At 43.7% G+C, this 16,107-nt stretch overlaps 1 protein-coding gene across 1 annotated transcript in view; it reads right to left on the bottom strand.

Annotated features, from left to right (window-relative positions):
- Positions 1 to 651: 651 nt before the first annotated feature.
- The window catches only part of sdr42e2 (short chain dehydrogenase/reductase family 42E, member 2), a 28,386-nt gene continuing 12,930 nt past the window's right edge, over positions 652 to 16,107 (bottom strand). Inside the window, exons 6-11 of the mRNA XM_047017317.1 lie at positions 6,433 to 6,515; positions 5,850 to 5,987; positions 5,695 to 5,760; positions 5,491 to 5,554; positions 5,262 to 5,335; positions 652 to 1,812 (exon numbers count right to left, since the gene is read on the bottom strand). Coding sequence (XP_046873273.1) covers positions 1,576 to 1,812; positions 5,262 to 5,335; positions 5,491 to 5,554; positions 5,695 to 5,760; positions 5,850 to 5,987; positions 6,433 to 6,515 — 662 coding nt within the window. The 3' untranslated portion in view covers positions 652 to 1,575. The remainder of the gene's footprint in view (positions 1,813 to 5,261; positions 5,336 to 5,490; positions 5,555 to 5,694; positions 5,761 to 5,849; positions 5,988 to 6,432; positions 6,516 to 16,107) is intronic.

The raw sequence follows: 16,107 nt of genomic DNA, 5'->3' as shown, positions 1-16,107 counted from the left end.
GCTAGGACCGCCACTGAGTGCTGCAATATGGACCCTCCTACCGCTGCCAGTATATTTTCATTAAATCTACAAAACCGACTTCAACTGTCGTTGAATACATTTTTGTCATGTTAGTATATTTTAGTAGGTAATTCATCTTTCACGATGGTTATCTTTCACCATCTTTTCCCTTCCTATCTATTGTGTGTTTTGGTCACAATGCTAGTTTACATTTTAGGTAGGCCTATCTAAAGGTGCAAAATGCTACTCTGACTCCGTTTACGGATGTGCGGGCGGACGGATAGACTTCGTTTATGGTTCTCCGTAGACTGTGGGTGCTAAAAATAATAAAGTAAAATAAGTAAGTAAAATATTTTTTTTTGTCAAAGACGACCTTAGAAAAACCGTCTTTGTGTGGAAGTCGTTGTTGAGTATTTATTTACCTAGGTTATCGAGAAGTACGAGCAAATTGACAAATTAGCCGTTTCATCAATAAAATACGTACATTTTCAGCAACTACACTGCATATTTCAATCATTTTAATTCAGATGCTGATTTACATGTACTGTTTAGCTGAAATATGAATTGCAAAAACGTACAGCAATGGCGGTCAAAGGATTCTGTTCGTCCTGTTTATCACAGCAACCCCGCCCCTGATGCAAGCGGTTCTTTATACTGACCAATCACAGCCAAGGGGGTATCCGTAACTATCCGAAATTACGACGGCTAGTTAGAAAATTCAGGAGGTGCACGTCAAGCTCTTTACATAATGTATTTGAATGTTCTCCAATTCATACGTATATATCTAATATTAGTTTGTTGCATAACTATGGAAGTATATTAAACGGAGAAGAACAAAATATTCTCTCACCCCCCCACCCCATTCACACCTTTTCTCTTTTTCTCTTATTGCAAAAACCTACAATTAAATTATAGATATGTAATTAGTTATGCCTAAACCCTTGAATAAGAAAATCACAACAAAAACCCACCATTGAAGAAGTGGGGAGAAGCATGCGTTATTTACCAACAAAGTTTTGTACTACTCTGCATCTAAATACAGTAATTTAAAAAAGTATTGTATATGTCGTACATGCATACAAAACTGAAACACAGTCTTCTTTAGGAATAGCAGTAAACTAACTATAGCTTTCAGGTTAAAGTACTTTATCAACAGTATCGTGACCAGATTGTATTTGTCACAACATGTAGTACATTCCTCTGACCCACCATTTTGTGGGTCCACTCTGGCTACCAGCTGAGCAGTCCTTTCAGGTGGAACATTACATATAACATGTGACTTATACATAGTAGTGGAGCCTTGTACACATTATACCATCTTCTTTATAATAACCTAGTATCTTAATCAAATGAAAAAGAAAACAGAAACACTAAAACTTTACGTTACTATCAAGCACAGCTTATCATAGAAAAAGAACGATCTCCAATGGAACAATAAAACCATCAAGAAAATAACCTTATATGTTAATGTTTTTCTATAGATTTAGAAGGATATTATAGAAGACCCATCTGAGTCAGGGGCTACCATGTTTGGGGTTGTGTTGTGTGTTTTAGGCTAATGGGCTATCTAGATGGCTAGTGCTCCAAGAGCAAGAAGCTGAGCAGCAGCACAGTGAGACTGATCCCCACCACTAGAAGCAGGACCAGAGGAGAATCCTTGGAGAGTCTCAGGAGAGAGGAGTTAGATGTCAGGGGTCGAGACCTCAGGTACTGATCCACAGAGTCCGCCAGGCTGTAGTGTTTGGGGCAGAAGCCAAGGTCTCGACGGGCCTTATCAATCTTGAAGGTGTGGCTCACAGCAATGTTTCTGACCTAAAACCAAGAAGAAACCTTTTCAAGGTATTGTACACATTTTCATTATTGTAGCTCAGCCCAGCAATACAGCCGTGTTCTACACTCAAAGATACTTTGAAGAAAGAAACTCCAGGGGCCTTATGTATAAACGTTGCGTACGCACAAAAAGCTTGCGTACGCTGGTTTTCACGCACAATTTGTGATGTATAAAGATTTACTTGACGTGAGAATGTGCGGGCCATCACGGAAACTTTTGAGCAGACGTGAAAATGTGCCGACGGTCCGCAAAGTCTTGTCTGGCTCTGTAACATGGCAAATTCGAACTGAAAAGTGCCGAAACTCACCAAATATTACAGAATAAAGTTTCCACTACTACGTTTATGACGTTCACTATTAAAAAAACATAAAAATTAAAGTTTGATCATGAATGTGGATGATCAAATCAAAATGCCAAAACCCAAAACGGGAAATACTATATAGCCTTCTGTTTAATCCGCCACCACTTAATAACTTCTGTTAAACTTGAGGGTGTCAAAAAAACGACAAAATCACTCAGGAAATGCATGTCACGCTAACCCTATATCTGCCATGCTGTTACGATGCGCCACCACTCGTTTCTTCAAGTTTTACATCGGACCATTTCTTCTTAATTTCTGCCATGGTCCGGTTCACTGAACCCACAGCATTTATGGCCCTATAAAAATAATAATAATTTTATTTGTAATGCACTTTACATTTTGCTAAATCTCAAAGTGATACAGGTTAAAAACAAGAAAGGGCGCAAATAGTGACAGTTTTCCACTCCGCCGACTTTCCTTTGTCTTTAATACCTGATGACAGGCCGCCAAACAGGACACATTTTCTCGCCTCCACACTCGGTTGTCAGAGCCTCGATCTCACAGTCACCGTATTTCTTCGAATAAACGCAGCAGAGTTTAACGTTCATTTTTAATGCAGCGTTTATTTGAGGGCAGCGTTTATTCGAAGAAATACGGTAATTCAGACAAAGAAATTACCTCAGGAGTGCATTTACTGTCCATCTGCATGCTCATCTATGGGAAAAGGCAAGGGGGGGTCAGTGGCTCGTTCACGTGCAGTCAATCTCATGTTGATTGTGATTTATAAAGGAAAGGTGCGCAGGACCTGCAAACGACCGGTTTTATACATGTGAATATTTCTGTGCGTAGGTACTTTTCGAGTGTTGGCCGTACGCCATCTTCTGGTATGAAAGCTGCGCAATCCTTTATACATATACATATACCCGTTTCAACTCTGACCCAGCATGGGTTAACAGAGACAGGTATTGCTCTCAGCAACTGCTTGGGAGGTCTGGTCTAGAGAAGATCTTGGCTAGAGGTCAGACTGGTTGGCTAATGGCTTTGATTAACCTCCATTTGCCAAATCCCTGTTCTACATTCTGCCACCCCAGTCCTTACGGATCGCTCCAATCTCTATATCCCTTTACTGCAGAGAGGATAGTGTGTCTGTATGGAAAATACGGGCAGTGAGAGAAGCCTTTTGGAGGCTGAGTTAACTTGGTGTGGTGACGTGTCTATTGACAAGAAGAGCACAGACTCGGCTCTTGAATTTGAACTAAAATGAAAGAAAACATTGGGTTTATTGTGCTCTCCTATCCAGCACATTAACAAATGTATTGTTCGCAGCAAGTTGCCTGTATCGTTGATAGTGTCTTTTGTTCTGGTACAGGTAGGTTTTTGTTATAGTGGAAATTATGGTCTGCTGTTGTGTGTGTGGGTCTGAATTGCTGCCGTTTTGCTTAACAGTACTTTGTTGGTGACCCCGAACTACAAAAGTTGTTGTGTGGTACGTTCCCCACGAGCTTGTGGAATGGATTGTTTATTATGTTTATTATCATCAATAAACTGCAGACATTACATTAAACATGCAAGATACTGTTGGGATTGTAAGACTTTAGTTCACTGAAGCAAGCGCCTGCGCTGTACGAGGTATTCTTTACACCCTGGAGAAAAGGTTGACCCCCCCGATTGTCATTGTATAATTCGCACCCTGAGTATAGGTCTTACGTTTTTGATCTTTTGGCACCTTCAAATGAATTGACTTATTAACCATAGACATTGTAGGACTGAAATGTGTGAGGCGGCAGTAAAACAAGGAAAGATGTGTCTCTACAACCTAAGGAAGACGTATGGGATAAGTGCAGCCTTTAGTTAAATTATTCTCCAACACCCTTCCACCGTGGCTGGGTTTGAAACACTTTAGCTCATATCTTTACCATATCTTTAGCTAATCCGTCACCTTGTTGGACAGGAATGGGGCCTTGGCAGGCCCTTGACCTTAAACTTCCTGTTTTAGGATTGTATGCTAGTAGTAGTAGGCTACTCCATCTAATATTTTATTTACTTGACAATCATTGATCTCCCAGCCAGCATGCACCTGACAAAATCAGTCTTGGTTCCAGGCTTTGGTTTCCCAGTCTCATCATGCATTCATGAAGGTCTACCTGAGTATGATGGCAGCTTTGTGAACCAGACTTTCAAAACGTGTTGCTAAGGCTTTACCGCCCCTCCTCATCATTGCTTCTGTCCCCAACCAAATGAACTTGAATTGTTCCACACAAAACACATGATTGTGTATGCAATTTGAAAGAAAGGCTGAATAATTTCTGACAACTTCCGAATACCACAGAGAGTAAGCACCTAAGCATTTTTATTTGTGGCTTAGCCAGGGATTTTAAGTAGCGACATAATGTGGACATTGGAACACCCAAAGAATTATGAATTACTTAGCATTTACCTTTTAGCAACAAAACATTAATTGATAGACTTCCCCAATTTTCTGGCAGTTAATTAAGTGAGACTTAAGTTGTTTCTGTAAGGAGCTATTCACCGACACTCACGGTTAATCGACCAACACCTGTGAATTCATGAATGTCTTGTTTTGATTAGGCTTGATCAATAATAAATGTGTCACAGATAGGATCAGATGAGGGGCTGACGTGGGTGCAAGAGGGGGGAAGGAAAATACTCCCACTAATGAAGTATGTCTGTTCAGTTCTAACAGGGTCTAATGGGAGAAGGTAACCCAAGCTCCCCAAACTCAGATCACTGGAGAGCATACACATTGAACAGACACATAGGTTACTCACATGTACACATTGCTAGCTATAGACTATCACAGAAAATACATGATGTTGCATCCCAGCTTGTGATGTCATGCCAAAGAATGCACCAATTCAGAGCCTGAGCATTTAACTAAATTAGATCCAAGCACTGAGCTGCGATCAAATGAAATTGAAGAAATGAAAATTAATTCATTTATTTGATGAATTGTGAGGAAGGTTGTTCACCCCAAAATCTGTGCAGGCCAGGTAAAGGTAAAGTTGCCTGCTCCCACATCACAGAATTGTACACCAGCAAACAACAAAGGACAGGAGAAGAAAAAAAAAGTGTCAAGACCAGAGATAGATGAATAAAAAAAAGGGTTACCTCATTTCTGGTGAACAGCAAAGGGACTTCCACTAGGGGCCTCAGCGCAACATGTAAGCACTCCATTAGGATGGCTGTGAAAACACATACACACACACACTGGTCTAAGATATACTGTAGTAACTTCACTCTTTTTTGCACATGTTCAATTTCTACTTATTCTTATTATTACAGAATTCCAGTGTTCTGCACCTTTGACTGTGTGTGTGTGTGTGTGTGTATCCCTCACCTGCGGAATACACCAGTGACACAGGCAGGTGTATCATGGGTCGACTGTTACCCAGCTTCTCAAACTACAGTGGGGTTTAAATACAGAGGAAACTGTTACGCTGAACAGTTTGACAGAGCAGAATGTTCCATCCACAAGAAAAGGGTTAGCAACCCTAACCCTAAACAACATTTAGTATTTTTGAAAAAACAGCTTTACACTTACCAATGGGGTCAACCACTCGAACAAGTTAACTGATTCTCCATCATTGATGAAATAGGCCTGTCCACTCTAGAACAGGAATGTCACAGTCATTTAAATAGACCCTTGTGGTAATGAAGAATGAGAATGAATACGGTGTGAATGCAGCGGGGACCTACTGCCACACAGTTCTTCCTAGAGGTGAGGGCCTCAGCAGCCAGCGTGTGGGCTGTCACAAGGTTGTCTACATGGACCCAGTTCATCCTGGCCAGGGGGTTCCCAAAACTGAAGCTGAACAACCTGCGCTCCACGTTCCCCTTGGATAAAGGACAACTTGATAAGGGGAGAGAGACACACACACACAGTGTCTGTATGTTTTCTGTTTAAGATTGTGAAGTGCTATGTTCTGACAAGTGATTAGTTATTGTGGAATTAAGGTTAATCAAGGTGCAAGTGTGTTAATCTAAGTTGAGCTTCTTAATAGCTTGGCCAATAGTAAGCCCAAAACTGAACTTGGCCCAGTCCTTAGTCCACTCCAGCTCAGCCCTGCCCAGCCCAGCTCAGGCTCTCCCTTTACCTTTTCCCCCAGTTTCCTTAGTAGTAAGAGAGAGTGAGAGAGTTGTAACTACAGTCCCAGAGAGGATCTATCAACAATGTATTCTCCCAGGGTGGATATTCTGCTATCAAACGACTGTCATTCTGTTGGATGGAAGCACAGACTGTGTTTGCAGTATTCTTAGATTGTGTTTTCTGTGTAGAGACCATGACTCTGTGTAGGTGTCTTCTCTCTTCTGGGCCATAGATACCGGATGGTCGGAGAACACAGGTCCGCAACATGCCCCCACCTTCGTAGGAGAGCAATCAAAACATTTAATTGAATGGGTGATCTTTTACCTTAACTGTAACTGTAGATAGGTAGGTTCTCTATTTAGGATGTGAAAGACCCCATCAAAAGTTGGCTTAAATTGTACGTGAAATGACTGTCCATTCATATGCTGCTGAACATTTGTTGTTAAAATGAATACTCATATATATATAGCTAGCTGGTGTATGTAACAATGAAAGATACAGTAAAAAAAATGTCATAGGTGTTTATGATTGCAAGACAGTCCTGTACATGAATCCATTTGAACCACTTCCTCCCAGAACAAGTGCCTTGACTAGAACAAAGTGAATCATGACTTATATCTGTGCTATAAGCCTAATTTAATGTATAAGGAATCAGTATAGTGTTGGGTTACATTTCAAGGATAGAATGAAGGCATTACACCTGTTCATCCAAGACCCATAAGAAAAATAATTCATTTGTATCAAAAAATAAGGTAACACTTTACAATAAGGGTGCATTAATTAGCATTCATTAATGCATTAACTAATGCGTGAATCATCATCAGTTAATACATAACTCAGAAAGTACTTAATGATGCACTGATCATGAACTCATCATTTGGTAATAGGGAGTCACATATTATTTACTATTAATTAAATCTGGAATCATGTATCAATTCCTGTTGACATTAACACATTAACTGATAGGTGAATTAACTACTTTAGTTAATTGTGCAAACTAATACTGTTAGTTAATTATGTGAACTAAAACCCTGAGTTAACAGGGTAAACTAATGGTAATACCTTAATTCATGTGTTAATTACTACAATGGCGGCATCCATGGATTGAGACGGTACTTAATCATTTGTTAATAGTAATGTGCCTCCTCAAGTAAAGTCATAACATGAGATACATTCACTAATCATTAATGAATTATTCACTCAACAAATACTTACTGTTTTTTCAGAGAGACAACGTTTACATAAACTCTATTATGAGTTGGAATCCTGCATTACAGTCAAAATAACTTTTTGATGAATGGATGACTACCATGCCGTTTGCAAGACGTTTTATTTAAATAATAAAAAAAATTAAAAAATAATAATAAATAATTTAAATAATAAAAAAATGTATGGTAAAATATTTACTATTGTGATAAAATGTTAAATGTGTTAGAACACGTTCATCTCGAAGACGAATTAGTACAGAATCAGCTGTGTATAGTAGCAGGTCGACTGACTGATTTCCTTCTCATACATTCCCATAGCATCACAGTGCATTTCCCTGTTGAAGCCCAGCTTCAATGGACTTCATGAGGCTCCTTTGAAAAGATTTTTCAGTGTTTCAAAACTATACGCTCATTGGATAAATGCTGCGATTATGTCCCGCCCTGGACGCTCAGCTTCTCTGGGGGTGAATGGAGGGGTGGGCTGGCCTGGACGCTGGGCTTCTGCGTGATGATTGGAAGGTCTGTCGGAAGACGTTGGGTTACGGCTGTAACCTTGGTTCTGTGAAGGAAAGAAAGGCTGCCAGACGGCTAGCCCAGAGGGCTGGAATATAATCCGCGAAGGCGCGATTTCTGAGGAAGACTTATATCAAAACATTACTCACGTGGGGTGTGCTGCGTCACTGTATATAAACTGAGCGCGGCACACAATCGTCCTCATATAGATCCTGAACGCAAGGTCCAAAGCGACGACAGAGTCTGGCAGCCTTTCTTTCCTTCACAGAACCAAGGTTACAGTCGTAACCCAACGTTCTGTTTCAGTCAAGAAAGGCTGCCAGACGGCTAGCCCAGAGGGCTGGAATACATGTATGTCACAATGTTGCGGAGGACGAACCACCCAGCAGAGTTCAATAATGACAGGACCAAGAAATATCTTTCAGGCTTTTATTGAACGCTGCACACAAGAGCACACACCTGGAACTCTGTAGGATACTCAGTTAGAACTCAAAACTGCATTCCCGAATGACAAACGGGATGCCACATTTAAGGAGTAGAACCTGGCAAAGGTCGAAGGTGAAGACCAGCAAGCTGCTTGGCAAATCTCATGCAATGGAAATCCTTTCAGGAGAGCCCACGACGCAGCAATACCCCGTGTCGAATGGGCCACCGCAGTTTGTGGTGCAGAGAGTCTTGACAGCTCATAAGCACACTTAATAGCCTCCACTACCCAGTGTGACAATCTCTGTTTGGAAATGGCTTTTCCTTGCTGACCTGCACCATAGCATACAAAAAGCTGATCTGTCACCCGGACACTTTGTGTACGATTGACATAGCAGAGGAGGGCCCGCACTGGGCACAGACAGTTCAGTGTTTCATCCTCCTCTGACCCAAAGGGAGGGGGATGAAATGGGTCCAAGGCAATGACCTGGTTCAAATTCTGGGATGAGAGGATCTTGGGCACGAAGGCTGGGTTAGGACGCAGCACAATCCCAGCCCCGTCCGGCTTGACATAAAAACAGTCTGCATGCGCAGACAAGGCGTGGAGTTCTCCAACGCGCTTAGCAGGCGTGATAGCCAGTAGGAAGGCTACCTTCAGAGACAGCCTTTTTATATCAACATTTGCCAAGGGTTCAAATGGAGATCTTGTCAGTGCCTGGAGGACTACATTGAGTTGCCATGCAGGCACAGAGGGAAGCCGTCTTGGGCGTAGGCGCTGAGCTCCCTTTAAGAATTGTATGGACAAGGTGTTAGCCCCCACAGTCGTAGCGCAGAAGATCTCCCCCCTGGTGGTTTATGTAAGCTATTGCTGACATGTTGTCTGTCCGCACTAGTACATGTTTGTCCTTTAGTGCCGGCAGGAAATGGCAGAGAGATAGGTAGATTGTCCTTAATTCCAGAACATTTGTGTGGACGGAGTCCCATGGAGGATACCACACTCCCTGAGCCACACCGTTCAACACTGGTCCCCAACCTGAAAGGGAGGCATCGGTGGTTAAGACCTTGCGTCGGCAGACCCTGCCTAGCTGAACTCCTCTGCTCAGATTTTGGGGTGTATTCCACCAGTGGAGAGCTCTTAAGCACCTCGATGTTATCAGTAGGAACTTGTTCCGATCTTTCACAGGGTGGAGTGCCCTGGACAAGTACCATCTCTGTATGTGTCTCATATGCAACAGGCCAAGGCGAACCACCTGAGAGGCCGCAGCCATCAGGCCCAGAAGCCTCTGGCAATCGTGGGACCGGGCACTGCTTTGACCCGAGAAGTGTGAAAGGCATTGATACAAATTGACAATCCTCTGGTCCGACAGACCTGCTAACATGGTGACGGAGTCCAGATTTACCCCCGGGAAGATGATTTGTTGTGAAGGATTCAGCTGGCTCTTCTCCACATTGAGAGACAGGCCTAGCTGTTGCAAGTGGGCCACGACTGCTGCGGTGTCTGACACGGCGCGCTGTCTGGACGGGAAACAAATCAGCCAATCGTCCAGATAATTTAGCACTCTGATGCCCTGTTGGCGCAGAGGGCTCAAAGCTGCATCCATGCACTTTGTGAATGTGCGGGGTGCCAGAGATAAGCCGAATGGGAGAACATTGAATTAGAAAGCTCTGTCTGTTAGTGCGAACCGGAGGAATCGACGATGATCAGGTTGCACAGAGACATGTAAGTAAGCATCTCTCAGGTCTATGCTCGTGAACCAGTCCCCCACCTGAACTGACTGGATGATCTGCTTGATGGAGAGCATCTTGAAATGGCCGGAGGTAGTCGTTCAGTGGTCTCAAGTCCAGTATCGGGCGGAACATACCGTCCCGTTTCGGAACAAGGAAGTAGCTCGAATAGAAGCCAGTCTGCTGTTCGCTCTGCTTTAACTCCCTGATTGCCCCTTTTTCCAGCAGTGTATCGATCTCTTTTTCAAGAGCCAGTTGCCGCTGTGGATCTGGCTGGTGAGAAAAAAGAATGCCCTTGAACATGGGCGGACTGCGCTTAAACTGCAGCCGATAACGAAACATTATTATATGAAGTACCCATGGAACAGGAGAACAATGTTCCCAAGCCACAATTTGGGCGGGGCTGAATGCATGAGTTTCCATGCAAAAAGTGTCAGGAAGAGTGCGGCGAAGCCGCCGGAGGAGCATTGCAGGGGTTGTAGCCGCCACGCTGTCGGGGCTTGGTGGAGGTTCCAGGGCGATAGCTTACAGCTGCGGGGGAGTGTGCAGGACGTTTCTGTACATGCTCCCGAGCATTGGGCCGGCTCTTTGAAAAAGGCACCGAGTTGCTACTCGCTTCAGCGCTCGCATGACCCCACCCGGGTCGTGGACGCTTTGCCGGCGGGGGTCTAGGCAACAGCTGCTCCCACTGTTTCTTGGACTCCCTGGACTCCTTAGCTCTGCGGAGCATTTCAACTGATCCAGGGTCAAAGGTAAAGCCAGGACTGAGGGGCAGCTTCATCAGTGTATTATTGTCAGGCTCTGGGAGCTTTGACTGAGCCAGCCACAGGTGTCGCCGAGCCATCCACAATGAAGCAATGGAACGCCCACTGGAGTGTGCCGCTCCTCTAGCAAGGTTAACCAGCACCTCTGAGACCTTCCGTAGCTCCTTCACCACCTCTTGTGTGGGGGCAGCAGAGAGGTCCTCTATGAGCTCCATTTGATACAGCGCCAGAACGGATGTAGTGTTCATAAGGCGTGCACCAAAGGCTGTACTGTAAAATGTCCTTTTAAGCCATTTGTCAGTCGTGCGACACTGCTTATTTGGGCATGAAGGATCTTTCCCCACGAGGGCTGTAGGCGGGAGTACAAGAGCAGCTATGGAATCATCCATTGCTGGGTACGCACCAAATCCTACCTCATGTGCCCCATTGATGTTGGCAAATTGCACCCATTGCCTCATGGGTGGGGTGGCAACTTCAGGGTGTTGCCACACAGATGTCATTTCCCTGACAAAATCTGGTAGCACAGGTAGAGAAGATGGTACACTTGTGGCATCTCTTGCCCTGTCAAACAGAGATGGTGGGGGCTGCGTTGTAGCTGGCATCTCCACCTTTATACGCCCAGCAGCTCTGCACATTAGGCCAATGAACTCATCATCAGAGAGTGCAGTAGAAGCATCAGAAGGCACAGAACGTGAGGATGAGCTCTGGTCAGAGCTCAGATCCGAAGGATGAGGGGACGTTGCAGCTCGGTTGCCAATGTAATCGTCTTCAATTTTATCAGATGCAATCAGTGAAATACCTTCACAGTCATCAGTGGCCCCCCGAGGGGCAGGCCAGTGAGAAGAAGAGGCACCAGCAGAATGCTCGCCTGGGGCGGCTGGGCGTCCAGTCAGCTGCTGCATCATCCACTGCTGATTCACAGCCAGCGACGACACATCTTTAGCCAAAGAACTCATAGTAGTGGCCAGAGCCTCGTATGTCTCATGTTTCCTTTTCCTGTGTTTCTTACCAGAGGGGGGTGAGGCAGACTCCTTGCTTTCAATGACTTTGGTCGCAAAGGAAGCTGCCCAGGGTGAACGTTGTGAACCACCTTCAGAAGATCCCCTTGATGACACAGATCCATTTTCACCAGCAACCTTGTTCACTCGACTTGACAGGGTACGAGTGGAGAATGAGGCACAGCTTGGACAGCTGGACGGGTCTACCCTGGAAGCAACAGCATGCTCCGGGCCGAGGCACACCACACAGAGGGTGTGGCTGTCCTCAATCTGCATTTTTCTTTTGCAGTCCGTGCAATCGTGAAATCCAGGCATGGTATAGAGGTTTTTAGAAGTACCCCTAAATTACAAAACACAATCGTGCACTTATCTGCAACGAGCACAGAGGCAGCGGTACCAGATGTGGTACCAGCAATTCTGCCACAGTGGTACCAGAGATGGTACCAATAAAAACAACGGTACCGGAGATGGTCACCTCAGAGTCTGTGGTACCAGAGGTGGTACCAACAGCCGCAAGGCACAGATATTGAGCCTGTAGCAGCATATGAGAGATACAGCCCGAGAGATGTTCTCTTGCTACTCTCTACATCCCTTAACAATCAGGGGAGTAACTCAGTCAACAGAGTGTCCTCAACAATAAGATGCTAGCCTCAGAGTCTGGTACCAGAGCTGGTACCAGTAACCAAGAGGCACAGATATTGAGCCTGTAATTATGTGAGAATAAGACTGAGATTTTCTCTAGTCAGCCAAATGACGAATAATAAACAAGATGCTCTGTACAACTGTAAACATCTTGTCTACTATACATAACAGGGCTCCAGACAAACTTTTTTTACTAGGAGCATAGTAGCCCCTGACTGAACATTTTAGGAGCGCAAGCAGAACATTTAGGGGCACGCCTTATATTGACCTGCAATGCATTTATTAATGTAACTAGAGAGGGTACAATTCAGTGGCAATTTTAGACCCTTTTTAGGAGTGCTCAAGCACCCCTAAATGTAATCTCAGCACCCCTAAAAATTAGATATTTTTTTTATATATTGTTTATTGTCATTTGATGCTGGTAGTTCATGAAGAAAGGGACATCCTTAGTTTTTTCATTCAATATTTTGCATAATAATACATAAATGTATTAATTGTTATCCAGTGAAATAAGGGATTTATATCAGCAAAGGGGTTTACATTTAGCACTTTTGCAAGGCACATTCTCATTGGGGGCTGAGCACCCCTAAAGGTCTGATCCTAAAATCGCCCCTGGGACAATTTCTGGGGAAATTGTGGGGTGTGCCTGGGTCCGTTTTTTTCACTGTTATTTTTACAACTGATATACAGCGACGCACCATATAAGCTTGAGTTTAAATACATTGTTTAATGTGACATTACGTACTATACATGCAAATCTTAGCTAAATGACTTAAATGTATGATGCACTTTTCGATCACTCCTCCAACACCACAACACGATACTTGCTAAGTATAACAGCGCAACAGCTCAAACACAGGCAGGGATACAGTAGCAACGCTAGTGCTTAAAAGTAATTATTTGCTAGGCTCCATGACACCGGGTAAGAAGGGCTCGTGAAACTGCTCACCAAAAGAACGAAGGGGAACCCACTTGTCTGGCAGATTAAGACGTTCGTAGGAACCTAGCGAAAAATAACCTAAACTTTCCAAGACTTTTAGCTAGGTTTATAGGTACCTAGCGAAAAATAGCCTCAAATTTCTTAGACTTTTAGCTACGGTACTAATGCAGAAGGAACACTGATATCGCTGTCTTACTAGAACATCGTATCTATGCGTCGTTGCTAACGTGTGCTGACATTGTGCACACCCAATTAATTCAAAATGTGTAGCTCGCAAATGCGCGAGTGTTTGTAAAAAATGCTTGCACTGTCTCAAAAACTGGTCGCAAAATGCAACCATTTGGTCGCAGTCTGGAGCCCTGCATACATATATATCACTACACAAATGTGTACAGACTAGCAAGCTATAGCAAGTAGGCTAGTATGTTAACAATCCTAGCACTCAGGCGAGTAACTCACCCAATAGAGCGAGAGTCGCACACAAATAGGGAGAAAATACAGTTTTCTTAATAGTAGCAACAGCTATCTTAAAAACAGTAGAACACAAGTAATCCTAGCTAGCGTGATAGCCTGGAAGGGGTACATCTACCAGCTTCAGACAACAGTCAGTAGGCACCTCGCGCTAACTGTCATGGAAATATCTTACGTTATCGCGTGAGGGATTACAGAGGACGATTGTGTGCCGCGCTCAGTTTATATACAGTGACGCAGCACACCCCACGTGAGTAATGTTTTGATATAAGTCTTCCTCAGAAATCGCGCATGCGCGGATTATATTGCAGCCCTCTGGGCTAGCTGTCTGGCACATAGAGTTAATAGGTGCGTTCGACATGACCCGACTTCAAGCGGCGCCGCAGCCGGCTGCAGGCGGCTGACTTGAAAAAGTGCATTCTGGTTAGACTTTTTGTCCGACTTGAGACGGCGCCGAGGACACGTCACTGTGACGTCGCCATCAAAGTACCGTGAGATTGATTCGAGAACTGCCGGCTGTGTAGCCGAGCGCATTTTCTCAAGAGCAACTGCACGGGTTCAAGTGACGACACAGCTATTTCATGATTGGCCAGACTCACACACGACAACTTTGACGCGTGTTTTTGAATATTTCGGACACCTTCAGTTTCGCCAACGCTCAAAAAAGTTTAATTGAATAAAAAATGTGTTGAGGAAAGGGTTTTAGTCAGCCTCTTCACTAACGGAAAGACTAAGTTAAATTATACATAAAGTAAAGTAAGCAAACAGCGCTTGATCGGCCATGACTGACATCAACGCAGCAAACCACGAGAAGCTGGAATGTCCGACTTCACAGAGCCGTTTTCAACTCCTCCCCGACTGCAAGCGGCTACTCTTGCTGGTCGTTTCATGCAGCCGCAGTCCATGTCGAACGCACCTAATATAACTAGAGACAGCTACTTCTGTCTTCCAAGATGGCGTCCCCATTCATTTCTATGAAAAGTGCTCAGTGAGGCAAGCGAGAGCTCCTAACGGACTGCGCCATCTTTCCAGACCGACTCGTCCGGTCTTGCGCAGAAGCTTGTTCCTAGCTCCGAAACTTGTGCATGCTTGCAACTAGCTGTATACGTCATACTTTGCGACAACCAAGCTTGCAAGCTTGTGAGCTGGAGCTAAGGCATTCCAGAAAACTGTCAGAATATGGTACAAGTCCGATCAAGAAGCAGATAGCCTACATGTGAACTTTACGAAAATCAATACTATTAGTACTGTAGTATTATACGTGCAGGGCCTATACATTGTTCTTTTTGCTTCGTGTTTATAGTTTAACTGCTTATGTATTGTGTCGGATAGATAAACTGTAAACCTGAATATCTGGCTCCGTCGTTGTTCTAGCTTTGCAAAGCAAATTAAGCCTATACCTTTGTTACTATTATATTGATGATGAGTGTTGTTTACTATTACTAGCTTATTGTTAATGCCATCGTTGTGGTGTTAACTGACTTAGAGTTCTAACAATATGACGACCATAACAATATTGACGTTATCAAACATGATTTATTCATCTTTGTCTTTGCCTCAGAATAACATGTCAACAATATATAATGACGCCGTAACATGCCACGATATTATAACTAATTATATTAGGCTATAATTACGTTTGTCATGCCATGAGCATAATAGCGTTCATTACAAAATGGTTAAATCTGCTTTAAAATAACTGAAATTAACTCTACAAACAACCATCATGTGCAACCATTTGTAAAACGTGCTACAATAAAGGCAGGCAGCTGTAGATTATCAAATCCTTTCTCCTTGTTCTCATTCAGCTCAGGAAAATCAGCGATTTGCTGATGCTCCCTTTTGTGCTCGTTCATTGTTCGTATCCGCGAGGATACGAACAACTTTTCTTGACGTAAGCAAATAAATGGGCTGCTAGTTTACCCCTTTCGGATTGGTTTCAATCTTAGCAAAAATCTGGAAAAATTATTCTATGAAAAAGCTAGTAGTATGAGCCAGGTTCGAGAATCGAACAAAAATTATTGGGGGAGATAGTTTTAGATATGTTGACTGGAGTTAATAGAATAAAAACGACCGGACGAGTCGGGTAGAAAATTGGAAATGCAATACCACCTACATCCACCGGGGCTGTTGCCTCAAGCCGAGAGTCGAGGGGTGGGGGCTTGGTCTGGCAGCCTTTCTTG

The sequence above is a fragment of the Hypomesus transpacificus genome, unplaced genomic scaffold, assembly GCF_021917145.1.
Source record: "Hypomesus transpacificus isolate Combined female unplaced genomic scaffold, fHypTra1 scaffold_52, whole genome shotgun sequence".
Lineage (NCBI taxonomy): Eukaryota > Metazoa > Chordata > Actinopteri > Osmeriformes > Osmeridae > Hypomesus > Hypomesus transpacificus.
The sequence above is the reverse complement of the archived record's forward strand: the minus strand, read 5'-3'. Positions and strand labels throughout refer to the sequence as shown.